Source organism: Falco cherrug, chromosome 5 (genome assembly GCF_023634085.1).
Source record: "Falco cherrug isolate bFalChe1 chromosome 5, bFalChe1.pri, whole genome shotgun sequence".
In the NCBI taxonomy this organism is placed as follows: Eukaryota; Metazoa; Chordata; class Aves; order Falconiformes; family Falconidae; genus Falco; species Falco cherrug.
This window is the reverse complement of record NC_073701.1, coordinates 36307987-36330829: the sequence shown is the minus strand read 5'-3', so window position 1 is coordinate 36330829 and position 22843 is coordinate 36307987. Positions and strand designations below refer to the sequence as shown.

General features: G+C 43.4%; 2 protein-coding genes across 2 annotated transcripts in view; both read right to left on the bottom strand.

Moving 5' to 3' along the window:
* Positions 1 to 1527: 1527 nt before the first annotated feature.
* Positions 1528 to 13655, bottom strand: RBX1 (ring-box 1). Its single transcript, XM_055712326.1, has 5 exons — positions 13497 to 13655; positions 11059 to 11137; positions 4390 to 4460; positions 3016 to 3101; positions 1528 to 1704 (listed from the first exon to the last, which is right to left on the bottom strand). The coding sequence occupies exons 1-5, from the start codon at positions 13572 to 13574 to the stop codon at positions 1692 to 1694; spliced, it is 327 nt and encodes a 108-aa protein (XP_055568301.1). The 5' UTR covers positions 13575 to 13655; the 3' UTR covers positions 1528 to 1691.
* A 154-nt stretch (positions 13656 to 13809) lies between these two features.
* The window catches only part of XPNPEP3 (X-prolyl aminopeptidase 3), a 36915-nt gene continuing 27881 nt past the window's right edge, over positions 13810 to 22843 (bottom strand). The window contains exons 14-17 of the transcript XR_008732531.1: positions 22136 to 22213; positions 21928 to 22033; positions 21095 to 21229; positions 13810 to 15849 (exon numbers count right to left, since the gene is read on the bottom strand). The gene's annotated coding sequence lies outside the window, so the exon portion shown is untranslated. The remainder of the gene's footprint in view (positions 15850 to 21094; positions 21230 to 21927; positions 22034 to 22135; positions 22214 to 22843) is intronic.

Below are 22843 nucleotides of genomic sequence, written 5' to 3'. Positions count from 1 at the left end.
ATGCTCAGGGCAATACGCACAGACTAAAGGGAGACAAACCAGAATGATGTAGCTAGACCCAAAACAAAGTTCTCAGAGAAATAAATTCCCTGATCAGCGAGCATCTGGGTTCCAGGTCCTGAAAAAATCAAAGACTGCAAACAAAATGGACAATCATGAACACGGACATCTCACATTTTATTCAGCTGGACAGGACATTAAATGGGAGTTCAAATTTCAGGGAATGGCATTTAACGTGGATATCCTGCTGCCTGGATGAACACTTTAACCACTGTTGAGATCATCTTCCCCCTCCTCTTCTGTTCCATTCCTGCCTCCATCATCCGAACTACCTTGCAACTTCAGGATGAGTCTTCTACCAACCAAACCTGGGAAATACACTGTCTAGCTATAAACTCTCCTGATTCTAGTTGTTCCTCTTTTCTTCAGGGTGGAAAACTTTGAAACATATCATTTCAGAGCACTGACACAAGCTGATAAAATAATCCTGACATTTGCTTGCTGCAGATTAGAGAAAGCCCCAGCAATTACTAAAAAACCTGCAGGTTTTGGTTGTCAATGACCACCTTTATTCCTTATCGCTATAGTACACTAATGTTTAACATCAGCTATCAAATTTCCCATCCTCAGTATCTAGCAAAAAAGTGTTGATCCAAAGGTGGCATCACGAACAGCCAATGAAAGAAATTTGCTGTATCTACCACTGCTGACATGAAGGGACACAGCCTCTTGTAGCAGAAACAATTTCTTGACCTTGTCTGAGCTCCCAGCGTCTGCAGAGGCTGTCAACACAGGGGCCAACATTTGATGCAGTGAGGCAGATACCAGGCTGTTTGGCACAGGAGACACCAAACAAAACATTATGTAGTTTTCAGAGTAGAAGTTTTGGCCAGCAAGAACTACAGCTCAGCCTGAACTGAGAAAATACCAGCAGAAAACCAACCAAGAACTAGTTTGTTCGTACACCGCCTCCTTTTAGCTTTCTATCCAATTGAGCACGTGAATTTTCTGAGTTTACTTTCACCTGACACATGAAAGTTCTTTGTGAGCACTGATAAAAAGTAACATTCAATTAACATCCCTTGAGTTAAAAAGATGGAACTGGGAACAGTTAGTGAAATTTTCCTCTGAAGGAGATCTGGTCTAGTCAAACTAAAGACCAGAAGTGAGAGAGAGTAGTTTCTAATAATGACACAACCCCTAATTGTACAGATCATCATTTCAATTCAGCTGCAAGGAAGCATGTCCACATGAAATGCTATTTGCATAAATTACGCTCAGCCAGGCCAAGCCCTACACCTACCTACTGTACTACACAATGGAACTTAACACCGACCTCAGTGAGCCAGAGGCGTGGTTCTCAGTTGCGTGAGACCAAACTCACAGTCAAAAATTGGGCACAGCGACAGGAAGAGCTACCCAGCTTCAGCCGTTCAGCTTAAGAGCTGCCCAGCTTAAGTCCCCAGTCTGTGGGTAATTCTCCTCCCCCATTCACTGACTGGTGCTCCTGAACAGAAGGCAAAAAACTTTAACAGGAATTCCAGCAAGCTTTTATTCAATGGTATACAACAGGGAGAAATGAAGGTTAAAGAGGAATTGTATACATTACTGATTTTTCAAGTTGCTAAAACAAACACATAATGTCAAGAATAACTGAGGCTGATGACATAACAAGCGTGGTGACCATCTCTCTAGTGTCCATACCTGCAAATATATAGTATGTTAATACTTTTTTTAAAATTATCTTTTACACTCGTGCTGATTTAGGCAGATTTATTCTCATTGTACCATGATGTAATTAACATGTAAACCAGACGAAGGTGAAATGCTATGGTATGGAAACCTTAGGAAGTTCTCCACATTTCACTTCACCCAAATGCCCATCCAGATACTAGTCAGAAAAGAGCCTAAGCCATCCACAATATCATGTGCAAGAGACCCTCAGCATCATCACCTTTTGCCCCGAGTCCCAATTCAAATACATTCTGCATGAAAACAAGAGCAAAGCTCGTCATAGTCCCAGACGTATTACTGAGCCCCTACAAGAAGATATTAATTCATGTTTCCATTTCTCATCATACTGCCCATGCAATATTATGTCACTAGCCAGGCAATGAGGGCTCAGTTTTCATTAAAACATCTTAATTATTTGTGCAACCGATTGTGAACCAGGTTCCAAAGACAATCCTGAAGAGTTATAATATCTGTTTTGCTTTGTTTTAATCTGGACTCTGGTTAGAATTAATTTTTTTTAAAGGAGGTGGGGAGAGGGAAAATCCAGTTAAGAAAAGATTAATGGATAAATGGTATAGAATGAAGCAAGTGACAGGTAAACTTCCTATACCTATTCTCTATGTACAATTACCTCTCAAAATACAACCACCCCTCAAAAACTTATCCATGGAGCTCCTATTATTATTTTAACAACAGTCCTTTGAAAAACACAAACCAAAACAAAGAACACAGAAATTATGAATAAAAGGGCCAGAGCGGTAGCAATGGCTACATGGACATTTGATTTCCACATGCTAAGAAACCAGCTCTATTAATCTCTGAGCCTATTAGTTATAAACCAAATCACCAAGATACAAAGAGAGCCAATAAGATGCCTGGCACCTCAGCAGAAATGCTTTGGAACACAAGCAGCTATATTTGGGTCATTTTCTGAATCAAAATTCCTCATGTGGCAGTACAGTATTCACCTGAGGCTTCACTTTCAGTGAATTCCACATGTTTTCTGCTCTCCATTCTTTAGAGAGAATGTCAATAGAAATCACTACTTTTTAACAACTTCCCCTTACTCCACAGCTGTTTGGGCTTTCTTCAGAGCTCATTCAGCATCAGGTGGCTAAGAAAAGGTCCTTATACAGCAAGGTGGAGGAAAAAAACTTTCCCAACAGCAACTATGCCCTCAGATCCAGAAATGAGAGATTACCCACATAGCTGGCATTGATAATTTCTATTAACAGAAGGACAATTGCATTTTTCATCTTGAAATCTGTGCAGGATACGTACTTTTGGAACTCCCATTCCCTGTTGTCCAGCGGACATACTTGGCGAGTTTTGAGCCAGCGAGAGATGCAGTGGAAGTGGAAAGCATGCTGGAAGAGAAAGTTCAGATCACATAATTTCAGAACACATGGATGTATCTCAATGTGAAAATTACCATTGAAAGCATCACAGTAAGAAGAGCGTAGTAAGTGTTTGCAGACAAAGGTGGGGAGGACTAATCAGCCAGCTCACTGGCAAACACCAAGGAACTGATCCCCATTTTCAGAGAGGAAGGGAATATTAGTGAAATGGCAGGGCAGCAGGGAGCCTGTTCCACAGTGCATGCAGTGGCAACCGACTGACTTCTGATGGAGGAGAGAACGCAGAGTTTAGCAGCTGCTAAAATTGGCAGAGCAGATGAAGCATAATCAGAAAGACAAGAAAGAGGATTTCACAGTGAATAGCAGGAATGATACGTATGTATACATGCTGAAGCTTTCTGCCAGTCTTCTGGACAAACTGAAGCCTGAATAAAAAGGAACTTGCAAAATCAGAAAGAAAAAAAATCTCTGTGTTTAATAAGGACACGCTTTTCCATACCCCATACAGCTACTTAAAAACAAGGTTCTACTTGGTGGCAACTCTTCCACACAAAAACTAGCATAGTCTGACATGGTTAAAAAAGTTGCCCTTGTCCTCTACAAACAGAATCACAACATTTATAATCTTGTCCCAGCATTATCACACTGTAACTTGATCCCACAGCATAATGAAGATAGGACTGCGGAACAGGTAGTTATTCCATTATGGAAAATTTTATCTTCCAGCTTAGGCCCAGGCTAGCTAAGAGGTATGCACATTTGAGTTCACATGCTAGTGGGACCACGTATGAAGGAATGCATATGGCAACAAATTGAGGAGCTGGAGATTATACACTAGAACAGATTTGATCTTCCTCCAAAATGGGAGGCAAATCAACTAGTTACCACACATTGACTCCTTGAATCAGCCTGCAGAAAGACAAATCAAGCATACTGACATCCAAGTAATCCTCTTACCAGGAAAAAAAAGGCATAGCTCCTAGGCAAAACCTCAATCACGAAAATCATGCTCAGAATGAAAGATCTATTATTCTTTAAAAAAAAAAAGGGGTGGGGTGTGTAAGGGCCTATCTTCCTCTCTTCTCTCCTGTGTCTTCTGTGTTACACCTCTCCAACTTTCACTCTTTTTCCCTCCCTTCTTCTCTTTCTCCTTGCTAAGCTCTACTAAAATATAGTGTTTAAAGGGTGCCTTTTTTGTTGGATTACCTGAAACATTTTATAGAACTCGTTTTCTCCTGAGTCATGAAAAAAGGGCATAGCATCACCACACAAGCTCTACAATAAAAGGTTTCCTTACATTGCAGACGCCCCATGCAACTGTGCATTCTTCAGAGGTAGCTGACGCTTGGTTTGCTTGACATTCTATGCCTGTGAAAACAAAGTTTGAACACATATATGCAGGAGTAGAAAATGTACATGCAACATCAACTGGTAGATTTCTTCATAATAGCAAGTGGGGGTGGGGGGGAAGAGCTCTTTGTTCTGTTGCATTTGTTACACCAGAAAGTGCCAAAAGCTGTGGTTTAATGTGTACTGTTTTCCCAAAAGTATCAGATCAAAACATACTTCATCCTGCTTTCCCCCTTCCTCTACTTTTTCAGTATTCCAAAGTTCCAGAGGGCAAGAGCACAGAGCTGCGTACCAGTAGTTGGTAACATGTGTCTGCTTTCCAAATTTTAAGGATAAATATTTTTAATTTTTTCTCTTGTTTTACGAGATGTCTTTTGATGATCAGTTGAAGGTACAGTTACTTAAACTTCTTGCCCAGATTTCTCTAAATATAAATTCACTGTCTTGTCAGACATTATGTACCATCAGTTATACTTATTAATGTGCTCATGTATATGCTGGAGTTTACCTGTGTTTTTTCTGTAGTCTTGTGAAAGGTAAGTACACCCCAAAAATACACAATAGGAAATACAGTTTAAAAATGTACATTTTAAAGGTTCTATACCTTGGAGCTGAGTACCTAGGATGATCCCAAAAAGGATAAAGACTATTTACAGGTTTGGGTTATGATTTGGGGTTTTGCGTCAGGCGGCATGGATGAAGTTGACAGAGAGTGAGGAAAGAACAAGTACAGCACTGAGAAAATATATCCAGCAACTTGGTTATCCATTCTAGAGCTTGAACAATTCACTTCTGCTCCAGCTCAAGTAAAAACTTCAGGATAAAAAAAAAAGAAGGTATTTCCAACTCCTCCACAGTCTGCAGCAGCACAAACCTATGAAACCAACAGTTTACTTCCTGCTAAAGGATGCTTTCTTTAAAAGTCAAGCCCAAATGATTTAAAAAGACACACTAATAGATGATCAGCTTAGAACTCAATACATGGGCTTGTTGCTTTCTTGTTTTGCAGATTTTTTGTTTCCTGTCAAAGAAAATGTCTGAATGAGCCTCCCATTCTCTGTTCACTGTTTTTGTGCCCAAATATGCTCAGAGGAAAAGGAATTTGATTCACCAATTAAAGATTCAAAAATTTTTAAACCCCACAGGTTTGGTTGAAAAATGTGATTTTTATTTGCTCTGTGCCATTCATCCCTTTCTTCATTTTTCACTCTCTTTCAGGTGTGGAAATGAACAAAACAAGAGAAGGGCACATTTTTCCTGAGATATGAGGGAGACCAGTTAACCTTGTTCACAAGGAACTACTCAAAACAATACTGAGGTCTAAAGAAACTCAGTAAAAACTGTTCTGCAAGATCTGAATGAAATTGTTTTTGTTATATGTTTTACATCAAGATATACCACAGCAGGAATTCCAAAGCCCTGGCCTACCTATAGAAGAGAACAAAATCCTGTGCATCTGAAACATCTGATGTCTTTGTTCCTTAAGCCCTCAATACATACAGCAATAAAACTAAATCTGATTAAGAAAGGGCAAGATGCTCAAGAACCTTGAAGAGCTTCAATTACTTTGGACATTTGTTTTAAAATTTGGCACCAAAGATTGCAGCAACAATTTTACTGTTAGTGCAGTAGAGACTCATGGTCTTGCTGAGTTTCATGGGGCGTATTATATTAAGTTTAACAATTTTGGTGTGAGTCTGTACAGTAACAGAAAATGGTGAGAAGATGAGTAGTAGGAAAAGGAGAGGAAATTCATTTGAAGGAATAAAAGTCAACGGTAGAGCAAACTTTAACTCAGGAAGTCTCTGCTGAAAGCAAGGAAAATATTCCAGTACGCAAGATACTTACCTTGTTTCTTCTCTTTCCCTGCTGGAAACAGGTTATCAGGCATATTCGATCCGAAGTCCACCTAGCCCACTTTGAGGTCATTTTGTGGGTTTTTTTAACTTCTCTAAATGGCCCTAACCTGTGAGCTGCATACTTTGGAACACAATACAATTTTTTGTATTTTTTTTCCCAGGCTTTAAAGGACTCTGTATTTTGATGGGAAATGAGAGGGAAGAAAGGTGGTTTAGGTAAGCAAGAAAAGCAGCATTGAAATTCATTGCAGTGTTACTAAAACATGCGCTGACAAGCAAATACAGTCTAAAACACGACAGTCCCAAGAGCTTATAAGGACAGATGAACTTTTGCAGAAATAGCTGAGGAGGAGTTGTCTGGTGGTGATGTAAGGCACTTCCAACAAGACACCGAGATTTAACTCCCTCATCAAACAGGTTGGAGACTACTGCTGGCACTGCTGCCTTTGGCTGCCAAAAAAGAGCCTCCCAAAAGCTGAAGCACTTTTTGGTCTCCTACTTGCCTCATTTCAGAAAAGGACAATGTATCAACAAAGACATAAAAAAAAGAACCAACTATGCCAGAGAATTACAGCTGATGATTCTGGCTCTTGAAAGAAAGAGAAGCTATTTGCTGTCTGCTGACCCAAAAGAAGTGGTAAGAGTCAGACAGTAACAGGTACTGGAGGAATACCGACCAACTCTTCCGTTGCCTTGCTTTTGACAGAGTATCTGGAGGTGAGGGCAGAAAGATACAGCTCAAACCTGAAATACCTGTAAATAATTGTGAAAGATGCAATGGAAGCATTTCAACTCAGGGAGTTACAGAAATGCATATTATATAATGGCAGCTTCTAAATCTTGGCATCTGTTAAGAACCATCTCTCTTCCTATACATGTTCTATTGCAGAAATCTTCTGTGTATTTACCTAACAGGAAAAGCAACCTAAGAAATAACTGGCCATAATGACACATAACAGAAATAAAGTACTTGTCTTTTGTTCACAGCTACCATAACAGCCCACTGCACTGGTAAATTTGATCATAAGAACTCCTCAAAGCATCTTCTGCTTGAGCAAGGGTAACCACTGTATGTGTTCCCCTTTCTCTTGACATGCTGCCTTCTAAAACTATGTCATGAAGGGATCGACTTACTGGGAAGACAAATAAATATGCATATCTTGGCTAACACAACACATCATGTATTCACTCAGAAAACAGTGACGGAAAAAACAAATAACCAAGATAATAAACTTGGAGGATATTCCTTACTTGTCCTATGAGGAACAGCTAAAGACTTTGGGCTTGTCTAGTTTGGAGAAAAGGAGTGTGAGGGGCAACCTCATTGCTCTCTACAGATTGCTGAGAGGGGAAGTGGAGAGGGAGGTGCTGAGCTCTTCTCCCTGGTATCCAGTGATAGGATACGTGGGATTGGTTCAAAGCTGCACCAGGGGAGGTTTAGACTGTACATTAGGAAGGATTTCTTTACCAAGAGAGTGGTCCAACATTGCAGCAGGCTTCCTAGAGAGGCGTTTGATGCCCCAAGCCTGTCAGTGTTTAAGAGGACAATGCCCTTAACAACATGCTTTAATTTTTGGTCAGCCCTGAAATGGTCAGGCAGTTGGACTAGATGATTGTTGTAGGTTCCTTCCAACTGAAAAATTCTAGTCTTGTCTAGTCTAGTCTATTCCCCCAAAATGCAGAAAGAGCTCTTCAATTTAGTTTTTCAAAGTTCAGAGGAACTTCAGAATTTTCCCCTTGCAATTCTCTCCAGTTTCTTAGGAATTATCTGCATATTTTAATAAATATTTACCCTAAGTTCACCCCCATCATCTCATCATATGATTCCTTCTACTTATAACCCCCCAGCATGACGTTATTTCCTGTTAGGATCACACTCCCAAAATATATGTACACAGCTACCACCTTCCACTCCTACTTATGACTTAGCAAGCTATATATACTTAGTTCTGTTCTTTTTTTTTTCCTCATAAATCCAATAACATTCAACCTGTTAAACATCCTGAGATTCTTCCTCGGATTCTGTGCAATATATCTACTTTTGTGAAGCTGGAACATCAAACATGGTACTTTGCATCTTACTATTAAAGAAAGCGGACAGTATTTTGATGGCGCATTTTACACAGTTCAAAACTGTACCAGTTACCTTAGTACAATATTACATTACACATTTTAGACCAGAAGGTAATCCACTATACTAAACATAGTGTTTGGTTAACACTCCCCAACCTACTATGTTGCAATGACAGCACAAGAGAGCACGCCTTTAAAGAAATATCTAAATAGGACCTGGGTCTTCCCAGAGAAGAATGAAACCAAACCACTAAAAATCTACTCATTCCTTCTGTACACTGAATAGGGCAGGGAGAATCCTCTGACCACATTAATAACAAGTCATAATGCACATGCATTAGGAGAACTGACATCTTAACTCTGATGCCTGACTTTATGTTAACAATCTTCCATTAGCATGTTACTTATCACTCTTTTAATGTTTTTCCTTTCAAGGTTTTTCTTCATCACTAGGAGAGACACATTTGAATCCTGCATTTCATCAAATTGAATCTTGTGTTGCTCTTCCCTGCACATTCTATTAATTTTTCCTCAGTTTCCCATCACTTCACATCTTATGTTTGAGAATCTAATTAAAGTGTTGTTTAACAACATTAATGATCTGTAACAAGGAAGCAAGTAAATCCAGAGCCAACACTGACCTCAGAACACCAATTTAGGTAGCCCCTTCTACTCTGTATACTGTCAATTTTGGTCTGTCATTTGCAGTCCAGGCTTTTCATAACATTGCTCATACCCAACCTAATAATGTGTTATGCTTGAGCAACTCAAAAAAGAAAAAAAGTTACCTACACTCTTTTCCTTCAGTTTTTCCTAATCTACCTATACTCTCCACCTCACCCACATTTTGGTGGGATTTTTTTTTTTTTTTTTTTTTTTAAGAACTGACACACAAAATTCACTACTGGAAAATAACATCTGTCTACTCTCCTTCCAGCTCATCCACACTCCTCCTTCATCCTCATACGTCCTATTGCTATTTATAAAAAACAGCAAATATATGAGACTGTATCTGGTCTCTCATGGGAGGCACTAGTAATTCTGAAGCAGATTCATAGAATGCAACACAACAGCATCCACTCTCTTACAATGTATCCCATGAACAATTATCTTTAATTACAGGATTTTATATAGTTATTCTATACATTTGTGAATTTGATAAATGAAACTTATGTTCTAACAAATCTTTACAATTCCATTTACCTGTCAGTGATGTGCTTTCTTCTTTAATATATCATAGTAGTCCAGTGTCCACCCCCTTTTGAAACCACTTTTCAAGATGGTACAGGCTAGAGGTACTTTAAAAGGAAACCTTTACATCAAAGGACCTCAGCATATTTCATAACTCATATTCTCACTTGCTCCTCTTTAGTGTTATTCCCTTTCTAATAACCAAGAATAAACTGAGGCATGGATGGCTCAAAATACAAACATATCTATCCCAAAGCAGAGAAGTGAACTTGCTTAAACCATTTTCAGCCCTGTGTGTTACAGTGTGTCTTCTCTTTACTAAAAAAAATCCACAAAAAACCACCAAAACCAGCCTTCTGAAAGTAGTTTTGTAATTAGTATTTAAATATGATGTAAAATCAGGTTCATCTCTCACTAGTTACTATAAACTTGAGATCTCATTTTTCTGAAGTGTTTTATTTTCATATAGGCTTATTGACAGTAAGTTTCCATTACCAGTAGTTACAAGGGTGACTGCATAACCTGCTCTTGTTTTGGGGGTTCCACAGCCCTCACATTTTAGTAACACAAGCAAATAAGGCAACTTTCTACCTGGGGTATACTAAAAGGTCTTCTGTCCCTCATGACTGAACAAGATGAATAGTTACGGTGCCAACAGTATCTTGTTTTGAGGAAGAAAAAAATGGATTTGTACTCATTACCAGTCCTTTAAGGGACCGAAACCCATGACTTCATGCATGCACACCGATTTCATGATAGAAATTTGTATACTTAATTCCATTATCACTTTATTTTCCTACATAGCAAGCACAGTTGTTAACTGAACCATCAAGATTATACGGCAAAAAATTACACCAATACAAGCAATACATTGTTTTTCATTTAGGCATTTGATTACTCCCCTTTGTAAACAAACAATTAATTCTCTAGGTGGCTACAAAATTTCCCGTACTATAACATGAACTCAATTATTCATGCAAGGTAGTTTTTGTACAATGAGGAATGAAATGAAGTCATTGGTCCAACCCTTTCCTGGCCAGACACAGAAAGTGTTACAAGATTTCATCTTAATGACTGTCATCAAAAAGTTGATATCCACAGCAACATCCCCAACTCTAAAATCTAATACCTCTCTTTGTGAGCAATACTTGTCAACCCTGAATAATTTCCGTTCCTCCTAGCCCTTTATTACTTTTCCTCTTTATTGCATCCAAAATACACTCAGCAACATCATCTTGTCTGCAGATGTGGTACCAAGTGATTCTACTCTTTACAAAAAAAGGGTGAGGGAAAAACAGTATCGTGACAGAGATCACAAAAACACATTATCAGACTTCAGCATTACATAAAATAGAGCTTAGCATTTGCACTGTGACTACTTCATTCCTAACTGAAAACTGCATTTCCTGAATTATACTCTCAACAGGGGAAATTTCAGCTGTGCATCATGTACAAGTCAAAACTGTCAACTGTCTTCCCCATCATTTACTTACATAGATCCATAATATGGTTTCTGCAAATGGCACAGTTATCAACCACAATGTCCCACGCCCACAGAGCTACTGCATTCCACTAGAGAGAGGGGGAGAAAAAGAAAAACATAGTTTTGACTCATTTTACAGCACACAGAAATCCTTGTTATTGCTCAAGATCCCCTGCATTTTTGAAATTGAAAAGCTGAGATATTAAAAATAATTAGTCTTAGAAACCCAGAGTCATTCTTTATCATGAGTACATGTTACTAGAAAGCAGTGGTACATTCCTCTTACATACCTCCCAGACCCAAAGTCTCCTTCCAACTTCAGAAATAAGGTAACTCCCACAGTCCCCCTTTTTGTGAAGCAAATGCAAACACCTGCATGTCTATTCAAGATCCAGAGGCAAGGATGCAGGTCATGCCACATTCTCAGTTCTGATGAAAAGGACAGTGCCTTGGAGAAAGGTCAATCCAGATGCCATTTTGTTAAGTAGAATTTCCATTATTTGCAGCAGTTCTTCTAGTAATCGCCCCCCCAGAGCAGCTGGGGTCAAGAACTAAAATCATCTCTAATGCGGTAGATGACTTTGCTGACTCCTGAACAATCTTCTCTGCAAAAAGGGCACTAAGCAATGAAGTACCAGGAATATAAAAATTTTAAGGTACAACCAAATTAACCTTTCAAATACTTTGTTTATTATAAATAAATAAATAATAATATCTGTCCCATGCTACTTCAGGGGAAGGGTCGGCTACAATTTTCCATGGCAATTTTAGAAAACTGGTTACAAATGATGACTTTAAGACAAGGTATGCAGAAAAGCATAGCACCTTTTTATTGCTCCCCACAAAACCCATAATCAGGTCTTTTGTAAATTTATGAAATTGATAGGCTTCCCTTCAATATTCAAAGCAATCTAAAAACATATTGGTAGAAGGATAATCTTCATTTACTACTTAAGTAGTCTAGACATTTTGCTTCCTTCCATTTTTTCCAGTATATGATTGTACTGACTATACTACAGTAAATCTTCTCTACTGTGTGCCTTTTAAGTCTCAATGTTTCCATAGCTTCCCTTCAGCTTGGGATTCTGAAGGAGGAATGCAGACTGCCAAGTATTGATAAACAGTACCAATTTTGATAAGCACTTCAATTTTTTATTAATACTGATACGAAAAGTCATCACAATACTACTAGATCTTTAGGAAATGGGTTGGTAGGGATCTCATTTTTTCTCCCCATCTTCCAAATTCAAGCGTTGCCAGCTTTCTAGCTGAAGTACTCATCTCTCAAGGACTTCATCCACACTTCAAGGCAGCTAGGATAAAAGTTTCCAGCATCCTTACAACTCCCACACTCTCAGGTACTTAATCTACTGCCCCATCATAATCTACTCTTATAACCAACAGACCTGTAACAGAGCCATACATTCAACAAATATGCCTTGGCACCTTGCTGAGGAGGAATGCCACTGACACATAAAAGGTGCTGCTGCATCCTGCTCCTCTCATGTGCTATTATATCTGTCCCTGTTTCCAAAGAACAGTCAGTCGTCACCCCAGCACCTCCTTCTGCACAGACCTGCAGCCCCGTACAGAGCTAGGGGCTTCCATCACCACTGATGACAGCTGCATTTAAACCAAACTATACCTACAAGCAGGAATCACCTGAAATGTTTACTGATATTCGGTCTAGGGGTCATTTTTCCTCAAATTCTACAGTAGTATAAACCCACACAGCCTCCCTACTGCCTCTGCACCCTGCTGTAACAAAATTACTACCACCGTCCAGCTGACGGCTGAACTGGTGGCACTGGACAGAAGAACAGTATTATGGCTGTTCTGAGGAAGCAGACAAAGCCAGGCTGACAGCAGAGCATTCGCTGAGTGCAAACACGTTGTTATGGCTTGATTTCAGACACGCGAACTGGCACACGGCGTCTCACGCAGCACACGGGGCAGCTCGGCTGCTGGGCCAGAACGGCCGGGCCTGAGGAGGAGGCAGCACTCCGGCCCTGCTCCCCGGCCCGAGCCGCCCGCAGGCCCCCGCAAACGCAGCCTGGCCGGGCTCCCAGCCCAGCCTAGCCTAGCCCAGCCCGGCCAGGCCCCGCCGGCGGCGGCGCCCGGGGGAAGCGAGCTGCGAAGGCCCCTGACAGCGGCAGCCCCCCAGACCTCCCTCCTCCCGCCCGCACAGCCCACGTTAGCCGCACCGCCGATTGGCCAGCCTTCGCTCCACGTGCAGCGACCCGCCTCCGCCATTGGCCGGAACGCACGCCAAAACTCCCCGCAGGCACCACCCCGCCCCTGCCGCCGCGCTGGTGCGGAACACGGCGCCCGGCTCCGTGAGGGAAGCCACCCTTTCCCACGTCCCGCCCACCACCACCAGGCCGGCCCCGGCCTCCCCCTTCCCCATTCCTCCGGGACCAGCCGGAGGAGCGCGCCGGCAGGCCTCACTTTCTTCACTTCGAAGCGCTTCTTGCCGGCGCCGCTGTTGGTGCCGCTAGGGGTATCCACATCCATCGCGGCCGCCATTTTGGGTGCGTGAATCGCCCGTCCTGCTCCGCGCGCACGCGTGGCGGGCAGGCGCACGGGGGCGGGGCTACCTCTGGATACCGCCCCCCGCTCGCCCCGCCCCGCCGCCAACAGGTGCGGGGAGGGCAGAGCGCGCGGCGCCGGGCGGGCGGGGCCGGGAGCGCGGTCACGTGAGGCAGGCGCTTCAAGGCGCCGGGCGGGGCCGGGCCGGGCCGCGCGCCGTTACCTCATCCCGGCCGCGGGCCCGCGCAGCCCGAGAGAGGGGACGCGCCGGGCGGGTTGCGCCGCCCGTGGGGCGAAGCGGGGGGGCACCGAGATGGGCGCCGGCCCCGCGCCTCCGCCACCGCCTCGCCGCGGGGCAGGTGCCGCGGGCCGGGCCTAGCTGTGCCCCCTGCGAGGGCTCGCGGGGCCGCCGCCGCCCGGCCTCGCCTCAGGCAGCACCGGCGCCGCCCCCCGCCTCCGTCAGGGCCGGGTGAGGCGTGAGGCCGCTGCGAGGCGAGCGGTGCCCGGTCGCCGCGGAGCGGGGCGCGGCGCGGGCGGGCGGGGAGGAGGGGGCGCGGGGCGGTGACAGGCGCGGGTGTGGGCTGCGGCTCCGCCCGGCGGTGGCGGCGGCCTTAGGCTCCCCCGTGGGGCTCCGCCGCAGGGCGGGCGCGGCTGCCTCCGGCGGGCTGGGGCGGCGGCCGGGCGGGGAGCGCTGTGCGGTGCAGCCCGACCGGGCCAGCTGCTTCGCCGATTCTCCTGTAACGCTCAACTGAAACCGCTTGAGATCTGTTTCTGTTCCCATACGAAGGGCTGCAGCCCTTAATAAACTTTTAGCTTCTTTTCGTCCACCGTAATTGGTCTCCAGCCAGTGCAGATGAGATAGGCCTGTTCGCTGTTACTATCGTAGCCTTACGTTCACTAACAGCCCAGATTTGTTTTGTTTTTAAACGGAACATCGAATTGCTAGAGGCAGAATTTGCGTTGTCCAGACTACTCTTTTAGCACACAAATTAGGCTTAACAATAGTTACAATTAACATAGGATTTATTTGTGCTGCTAGAGCTGCCCAAGCCCTGCCTGTTCTGTTGCACAGGTGAAGAGAGCGGGCATGGAACCTCGTACTCAGAACTTCCTCTCTGTCAGTAAAGCTCAAAGTACTTTCCTGAGGTCAGTAGTTGTGTTCCCCAAGATAACGGAAACTGAAGGGAAGATACTCCCCAGCAGGTCTTGAAATGGCACCCGGGTTTGCAGGTCCTTGTAGACATGCTGACTCTGCACAGTCAACCCTTTAAAATTGGTTTGCACACTATGTTTGCTGCACAGATGTGGAAAGGAGGAGGTAGTAGAGGCATAGAAAGGGCATTCTCTTGCATATATACAGGCAAGCAATATCTGTACTGTACCCATTATAACCATTTGGGCCAAACAGCACTTTTCTGGTCTGGCTCCATCATAGCCATCTTGCTGTATGTGTACAGCTTTTACCTGAGATCCAGTGCTTGCTGGGATGGAATGTCTGTCAGTCTCCGAATAAACTTACTTACAGCAGGGGACTGCAGTAAGAACAAGATGCTGCTGCCATTGGATGTGTTGGAATAATTTTCAATGGGATTCATATTTGAAAGACACGCAACACTTGTGCCTCGAGTTAGGCACATACCTAAATGTTTGCGGGGTCATGCTGAGCCTGAAAGTTACACACACAAGAGCAAAGGCAGGTTTGAAGAAGAAAAATGCCCTCATTCAGACACCTTTTAACACCTAGTTATCTACATGGAAAGCTTCCATATTACTTAACTGCCCCTTTCCCCAGATGCTGCTCAGTTATGGTGTGTCTCTTATTGCCAACAATAAAATGAAGCTGAACAGATTCAGGTTTTTGTCCTGTTGCTCCTTATTCAGGACTGTAGTGTGAGGGTCATTGTAAAGAGTATTTTGAAAATGGGAGGTGGGTGCCTGAGAAAACTTTTTTCATGTTCAAGAAAGTAGCTCTTCTCAAAGCAGAATTTGCAAGATTTTCTTTTTAATAGAAACATTCATTTTAACCCTAAATCTGTATGGTAATGACCCCAGTAGGTCATCACTCAGTGGGAATCCAGGATATTGAACAAACATGTAGACTAGGGTATATGCATACCAGAGAAATGTTAACATTCATTTTCACTTTAAATGATTACTGCAACGTAAAATTATAGTCTTCCCACCTCAGCTGATGTCACCACAGGGAGATGGTTGCCAACGGGTAAACGCCATACAGCCAGCAATCGTATGGTCTAGATTTATCTTTCTGTATCTGGCAGGAAAAAGAATATAGCAATGCAGATCTTGAGTTAAGGTGCATTTAAAGGGGTGGTGGTTTCAGAAAAAAAGATAACAAACAGTGCAGAATAGAACATATATCTGCGTGCTTATTTAATTAATGTTTACTGATTTGTGTATGCAGACACATAATACTAACAATGGGACGTGCATTAAGAGATCTCTGGTGTGCTTTACAAAGTAAAATTACTGATGATATTCTCTAATGGTCCTGCACTTCATAAGAAGGTCTGAGCTACCCTCTTTACTGTACATAAATAATCTGTTTTCTGCTTGTTTTAGTGCCATCCCTAATTTCTTTCCTCCTAGGAAAAGTGCAGCCCCTCAGACCAGTTTTCCCCCTCTTAAGGCTATATGTTATAGACAGGTGTCTATAGTAGCGGCTGCAGATTTGGAAAGCAGCAGCCTCAAAAGAAACACAACGCTGTGATCCAAGTTACCAGGGATGCTTCCAAGGGTGGATCATTTTTCAAAGCACCGGGACAAGCAGGGCAAAAAGAGGAGACTGCCAAGCTGAAAAGGCAGGGATACAGACTAGGCAACACACGACAGCTGCTCTGAATATGGTTAGTCCCAATTAAAATGAGACAAACTCCCTCCTCCAGTTGTCAAAAACTTCCAAAAGGCAAGGTACCAACAGCCTGGTGACTCTAGTGCAATTGCCTTCCAAAACCAGTGTCTTTCATTTTGGTCATCGGCCTTCTCCTTTACATTCATTCTGTTGGAAGGGGGTGTGTGTTCTGGAGCCACCAACATTTTGCTGTGTGGCATTTATCCCCCAAATGATTCACACACACAAATGTGCAGCCTTTGAACATGGGGGCCTGATTGCGCTGCTGTGGAACTGCTAGTGGAGGGGCAGCTGCTCGCAGCCCTGGCTCTGCCCAATGGCACTCACCCATCCACAACTGCACCTACACAGGGACCGGGCAGAGGGCCTGGTAGTGGTGGTACGGACAAAACTTGTCCCTCCAAGGCACCAGAAGAGAGGGATCCACACAGCAGTGGTAGGATCCCCCAGAACTAACAGTCAGAAGGAAAATGCATGCAGGAAAGGTTGCTTTGATTTCCAGTCTTCTCGCTGCCTCAGCCTTTTGCATTCCACTTCCCAGCCCTGCAGCGAAGATGAGCGGTGCCTCCTCTGTTACCATGACGCATCCTCAGCACTCAGACCCATGACACAGGATCTCTCTGGGGTACTTGGGTCACTCAGGAATGAAACGGGTCTGACAGTAAGTAGAGAGTTGCAATACCTTCAAACACTCTTCAGAGCAACAACTTTACTGTACTGAGAGTAGGGATGGGCCTTCCAAGACTGCCAGGGAAAAAAGGGAGGTGGCCCCTTTCTAAGTGTTTACAAACCTCAAGTTTTTCTGTTGCCTTTCTATGCTTCACCCTCTCAGTGCTGCCTGTTTAAGGTGTGGTTCCAGTGGTGCCCTAAGCAGCATCGAGCAGGAATTACCTGGTATATGAGACTAGTTCCTGTTCAATGGTTGCAAACCAAGGAGTAAAAATCAAGTGTGTTTTATTACTTTTTAAAGAACTGTAGGGCTGGCTGGCTGGCTGCCCTCCAGTTGCTGATGCTACTAAAACCATTTGAATTGACTAAGTTGGGATTTGTAGCACCCTTTGCTTTTGGATACCCGAACCCACAGACAGTGTTCACAAATTACTGTTGGGGCAAAACTGAATCTACTTACTGTCTTTCCATGTTGCCACAAAACTTCTCAAAGTTCACAACGTAAGCAAACAACCTCCTACCAAGGCTCTGTAGCATCCCCAGCTGGTTCAGTATGCTTGGCATAGGAAAGCTGAATTCAAAGAACAGAGCCACAGGGACAGATTAAGCAATATATCCCATAGATTTCTGGCCAGATTGTGCTTCGTTTCTACAGAAACCCAAACCCCCTGCCTCTGTGCATGTTTTCCAGATGATGGTCGTGTTATACCCCATATAGTACCCCTCGCTTTGCAGTCCATTATTAAAATCTCAGGAGAGAAATGGAGCCTCAAGCCCCCAATAATCTAGCTAAAAAGAACGAAAGAGATTCTGAGAGAAGAGCAGGTTGTAGTATTTAGTGGGATAGTGACTAATTGTTGCTTTTCCTTTCTCATGGCATTTTACCTAAAGCTGGTTGATAACTTGCAGATAAAATAACATACAACCATAGTGGCAGCCTGCAGGTAAGTAGGTGCTTGCAAAAAACCATGGTACTTAATGACTGTGCCCAATCTCCTGCAGAAAGCCTTTCCCCACACATGAAAAAGAGCAGCTGGGGGTATGGCTCTAGGCTCAAGAAATGACACTGTCCTCACTGCGGGCGTCTCGGCCCCACACCACACCTGAGAGTCAGCTGCATCTGATACCAAGAAAAGTGATCAGGACAGACAGACCCCAGTGTGTTACAGTGAGGGTGTTGGTCTGATTCCACTCTGCTTCAAGAAAGGGTTTGAAGCTATCCCTCCTATGCATCAACAACAGCCCCATGATCCCCATCCTCATCCTCACCCCCAACTAAGGAGCTCCACCTCAGAAGGAAGGAATCCATCAACCCCACCTCCTCCCTGCCAGCCTTTTGCAGTTCTGGGCGCCAAGCTGCAGATGCTGATCGCATCTGGCTGTGCTGCCACCTCCCGAGAGAAACCAGCATCCCAGCTTCTGCTCAGAGGAGAGGACATGTTCCGCAGCCAGGCTCGCAGCCTGTCCAGAGGTCCCCAGGGGAGCCAGGACGCTCCTTGCTGCCCGTGGCCTGGAGAGACAAGACGTGAGCCTCAGAGTCCCCCCATACCTTTAGGTCAGCTGCAGCCCGGCCGCTTCTTCGATTCACGAGGCTGAAGAGGAGGTGGGAGGTTGAGAATGCCTACAGCAAATGAGGCAACACATGGGCACACGGGAAAAAGCGAGGGCTTGAGAGAGAGTCCTGCCTTAACCTGAGCTGGGATCTTGCAATGATGTCAGAGGCTGAGACTGTAATTCAGACAGAGGGCAAGTCTTTCAGAGGATAACAGGAAAGCGGTAGCAGGGGAGTGATCATTTTTAACCCAAACATCCCTGCATGAGGTGACAAGAGGCTATGGGATAGTCCAGGTGCAGGAGACAGCACCACTAACCACACGAGAGACACCATCTGAGTACCAGGTCACAATCTGGATCTCCTCGCTTGCTTAGACAAGAGTTTTCAAAGTGCATTTTATCCTTTCTTAAATGCAAAAAACCAGAATGTTATGATAGCTCAATACAAGTAGTTATATCAATCTACTACTGCATGTAAGCAACGCTGGAAGATCTGCTAGGCTAATTAACAGTGGCCAGGAAAAAACACAGGAGTAACCAAAGTAGTAACACAAGCTTGCCTGCATATAGATCAATGAACTCCTACTGATTTGGGAAATCCATGAACCTTCGCAGACTGAAGAAACCTTCAGTCACGAGGACAGGCAGTTCCAGACTGCTGCGTGGGAGACACTAAAATACTGTTTACAGATATTCTTATCTACAACTTCTCCCTGATGAGAGAGTCACAGAGAGGGAATAAGAATTAAAATCAGAAAAAAACATTATCAGCACAGGGAGGTCTGGAAGCTACCTCCACTGAGTCAAAGGTTTTGATGCTGTTTGAAAGGAGGTGAGAATCATCAAGCTACAGCTTTGCATTTGTCTTTCCCCAATAATTCTTTGTCCTTTTGCAAAAAAAAATAGTATCAAAACATTCCTCCAAAGATCTCTTCTAACTGAATCAAGTTCCTAACTGCATGCCCTGCTCAGCAGGACACAATTCATTAGCCTTTGCCATCCTTTTTTATCACAATAGGAGAGATGCTGCTATCAGTAAAAGCATTTTGTTGAAGGCCCTGGCAGTCATAGCAAAGGCACCATCTGGCAACTGAAAACTGTAAAAATCCAAATCCAAGTGCTTTTTTTTTTGGGGGGGGGGGGGGGGGGGGAGGGGAGTGGGGAGAATGGTGGTGGCGCTGGTGGTGGTGGGAGGGAAGGTGGAGTTCAGATGTGATCTCAGGGGAAAAAATAACTAATTTTGTACCACTTCTTGGAAAGAAACAAAGCAATGAGAAATACAAATCAGGTGGCCCACAGACAGGGCAATTACTGGTGCAAAAAGTATATGGATATTACAAAAGAAGCCAAGAGTAAGGGAGCCAGCAGTTCCCTGCCTCCCATACCAACATAAGCAGGAACAAAAAATTGTTTAGCATTACTGTGGACTCCATTGAAAAGTTCATTATGGCATCTAGGTCAGCAGATCACACAAGAAATGGTCTGCTTGCCAGTTCTACAGTGAACAATAAAATAAATTATTAAACTGTCATACTTCTTTGCAGGTTCATATAACTTGAACTCATCTTGCTGTGTCAATCTTCCTTTCCTTTAATTTCAAAGCTCAGCACAAGTGGATCTCTAGAACCCAAATGGAAAGAAGGGCCATTTGGAGCAGCAAGCTTTTGTTGATCAGAAACCATGAGCTCCCCAATCCTGACAGCTTCCAGAAATGCAGAAAATAGAAGTGAGCAGAGAAACAAGTGTAAGGTGCAGGGCCTAGTGCTTTGGTAATTTTTGCTTTTGGTAATTTGCCACTGCAAAATAATGTAGTTCCTCCTCCCTCCTCCAGTCACTGTGTTGTTTTTTTTATTTTTCCCTCTGCTCACCACATTAATAAATTGTATTTCTCAATGCAGTTTAAGAATTCACTGATTCCTATCTGTGCTAGGAAAAAGAGGAAACGGCCATATCCTGCACTAGGAATACTCCCCCACCTTCTTGCAGTATCAACAAGACTTAAAAAAAAACCCCAAGATGCAATAGCTTCAGGGAGGCTGTTTTAGCAAGACATATAGAAAGTTCTATATTGGTTGAAAGTTTACTACAAATACCAAGGAGTTAATTCCTTTGCCTCAATCTATAGAAATACTCATGAGTCTATCATGGAAGATCCTTATGTTCAAGTTCACTCACATCCTGTAACCTTCTTTTGCAAGTCTGTAATCATTCAAGACAACCAGTGGCACGGGTCTGAATGGGACTATTATAATCTATTTTGAGGAACCAGGAAAGCTGGAAAAAGAGAGAGGCCAGACATCTGGCAATATCACACACATCCAAACCATCAGCAGTTACCAAACTGTTTTCATTCCCTGGAGGAGAAAAACCAAAGCCCCATTCTCTTACCTTCCTTCGTTCATACAAGGGGTGACCAAGTACCTACCTTTGCATTTAGATATATTGGACTGGCAAAGACAGCTTCTGCAAATGCCCATCGAACAGCAGCCTTTGGTTAGAAAGGGGCCTGAAGCTGAGGAACAGCCCTTGAAACTCTTCTCTCATACAGCAAAACTGTCAACTAATTAAAACATTTTGGAGAGTATAAGGGAAATTGTTCACTTTCTTCAGTTCTAGGACAGGGGAAAATGGAGCAGATGGCAATTTATCTAGGTAAGAGTGAGCTTCTGGGGGATGCTGAGGGACCAATAGCCCCCAGAAGCTCATGAGTGCAACTTGCATTCCCGTGTTATCTGATTAATAATTAAGGTAGTTGCTTATGCTAAACCAGTTTCCTCTCAATTTACCTCACTATTTCCTTCTATTTACTCCTTTCACCCCTGCTTTCTCTCACAGTGTATTTTTTTGCATGATTCTATGTATGTTTGTATTTCACTGTATTTTTAAACTCAATCGTTAAAACCCAGGTTGCATGTTTCTTGGCATGTAGAAATTGCCAGTAATCTTTCCCTTCTACAAACACCCATTTCATTACATCTTATTTGCATTACAAGTCAATATGGAGTGCCGCTCATTTTGCATCTCCCATTTCTTTGCTGCGAGAGCAAATCTCTGCGATTCCCCTGTAGAGTTACGAGTGGTGGAGATAAAGGGGCTCCCCTGGAGTCCTGCAAAGGTCCCTGGTGAGGTTTCAGGAGAGAGGAATAATCTACTCTGTCAAAGCACCAGAGCTGCTGTGAGGGCAAGCTACATGTTGGGAACCTTAGGCGACCCAGTCCTGAGCAAACACGAAACGGAAGGGATTTCCTTTAAACTCACTCTGGATCTTTTTTAGCCTGTGGGATATGGAGGAGGCCTTCTCCTGCCAGAGTCTGGTGAGTCGGGGTATTCCTGATGCCACCCATCTCATTCACTGCAGTTACAGCTGCCAAGAGAGAAGAATAAAAAACGCCCATCATTTGCCAGCCCACAGGTTTACAAATGCAGCTTTAAGCTGAACCTTGGGGTTTGTTTGGAAGCTGTTTACCACGGTTTATAGTCACTCCTCCTTTCCTGACAGGGGTGAGCAGATTTCACTCCATTAACTGCATCTCCCTCTGGTTCTCTGTTAAAAAAAAAAAAGTTCTCGAAGAACTTGGAGGGCACATTTGGGACTCACGTACAACGCAACAGTGGTTTGTTTGCAGCGGCTTAATTTAAATTGGATTTCACATAAATTTGTTGAACAGCTGAGGAACCCCATGTGGACACACTCACTTGCCTTAAGAGTCGGCTTAAAATCAGTTTCTAATCAATTTAAGCTCCACTGATCAGATTTAAATATATATTTAAAAGGTCAACACAACTTTTTGCATTGATTTAATGAAATAATATTGAAAGCAACACTTGAGTAAACTGGGGCAAGTCTGTGTAAAAGCTGTCTGAATTAGTGTAATGTGGATTGTCAAAATATGGAGAAACATTTCTCCCCCTTGAAGCTTGCAAATTCAATCTCTTGATTGAATGTTAGCATGACAGAGGCTGATGGATCTTTCCTCTGATGGAGCCACATATTGATTTTATCATTAGATATACAAAACAAATGCCTAATCCAGTAATAGGCACATTTTATGCCTTCCCTTGATGGTGTTGATCTTAGTCCTGCGTATCGATATATTAGCTCAAAATCATATATGTTCCCTCTTCAATATGAAAGTTCAAAATTCAAGCCTGGGAATGTTTTTGAAATTATGAA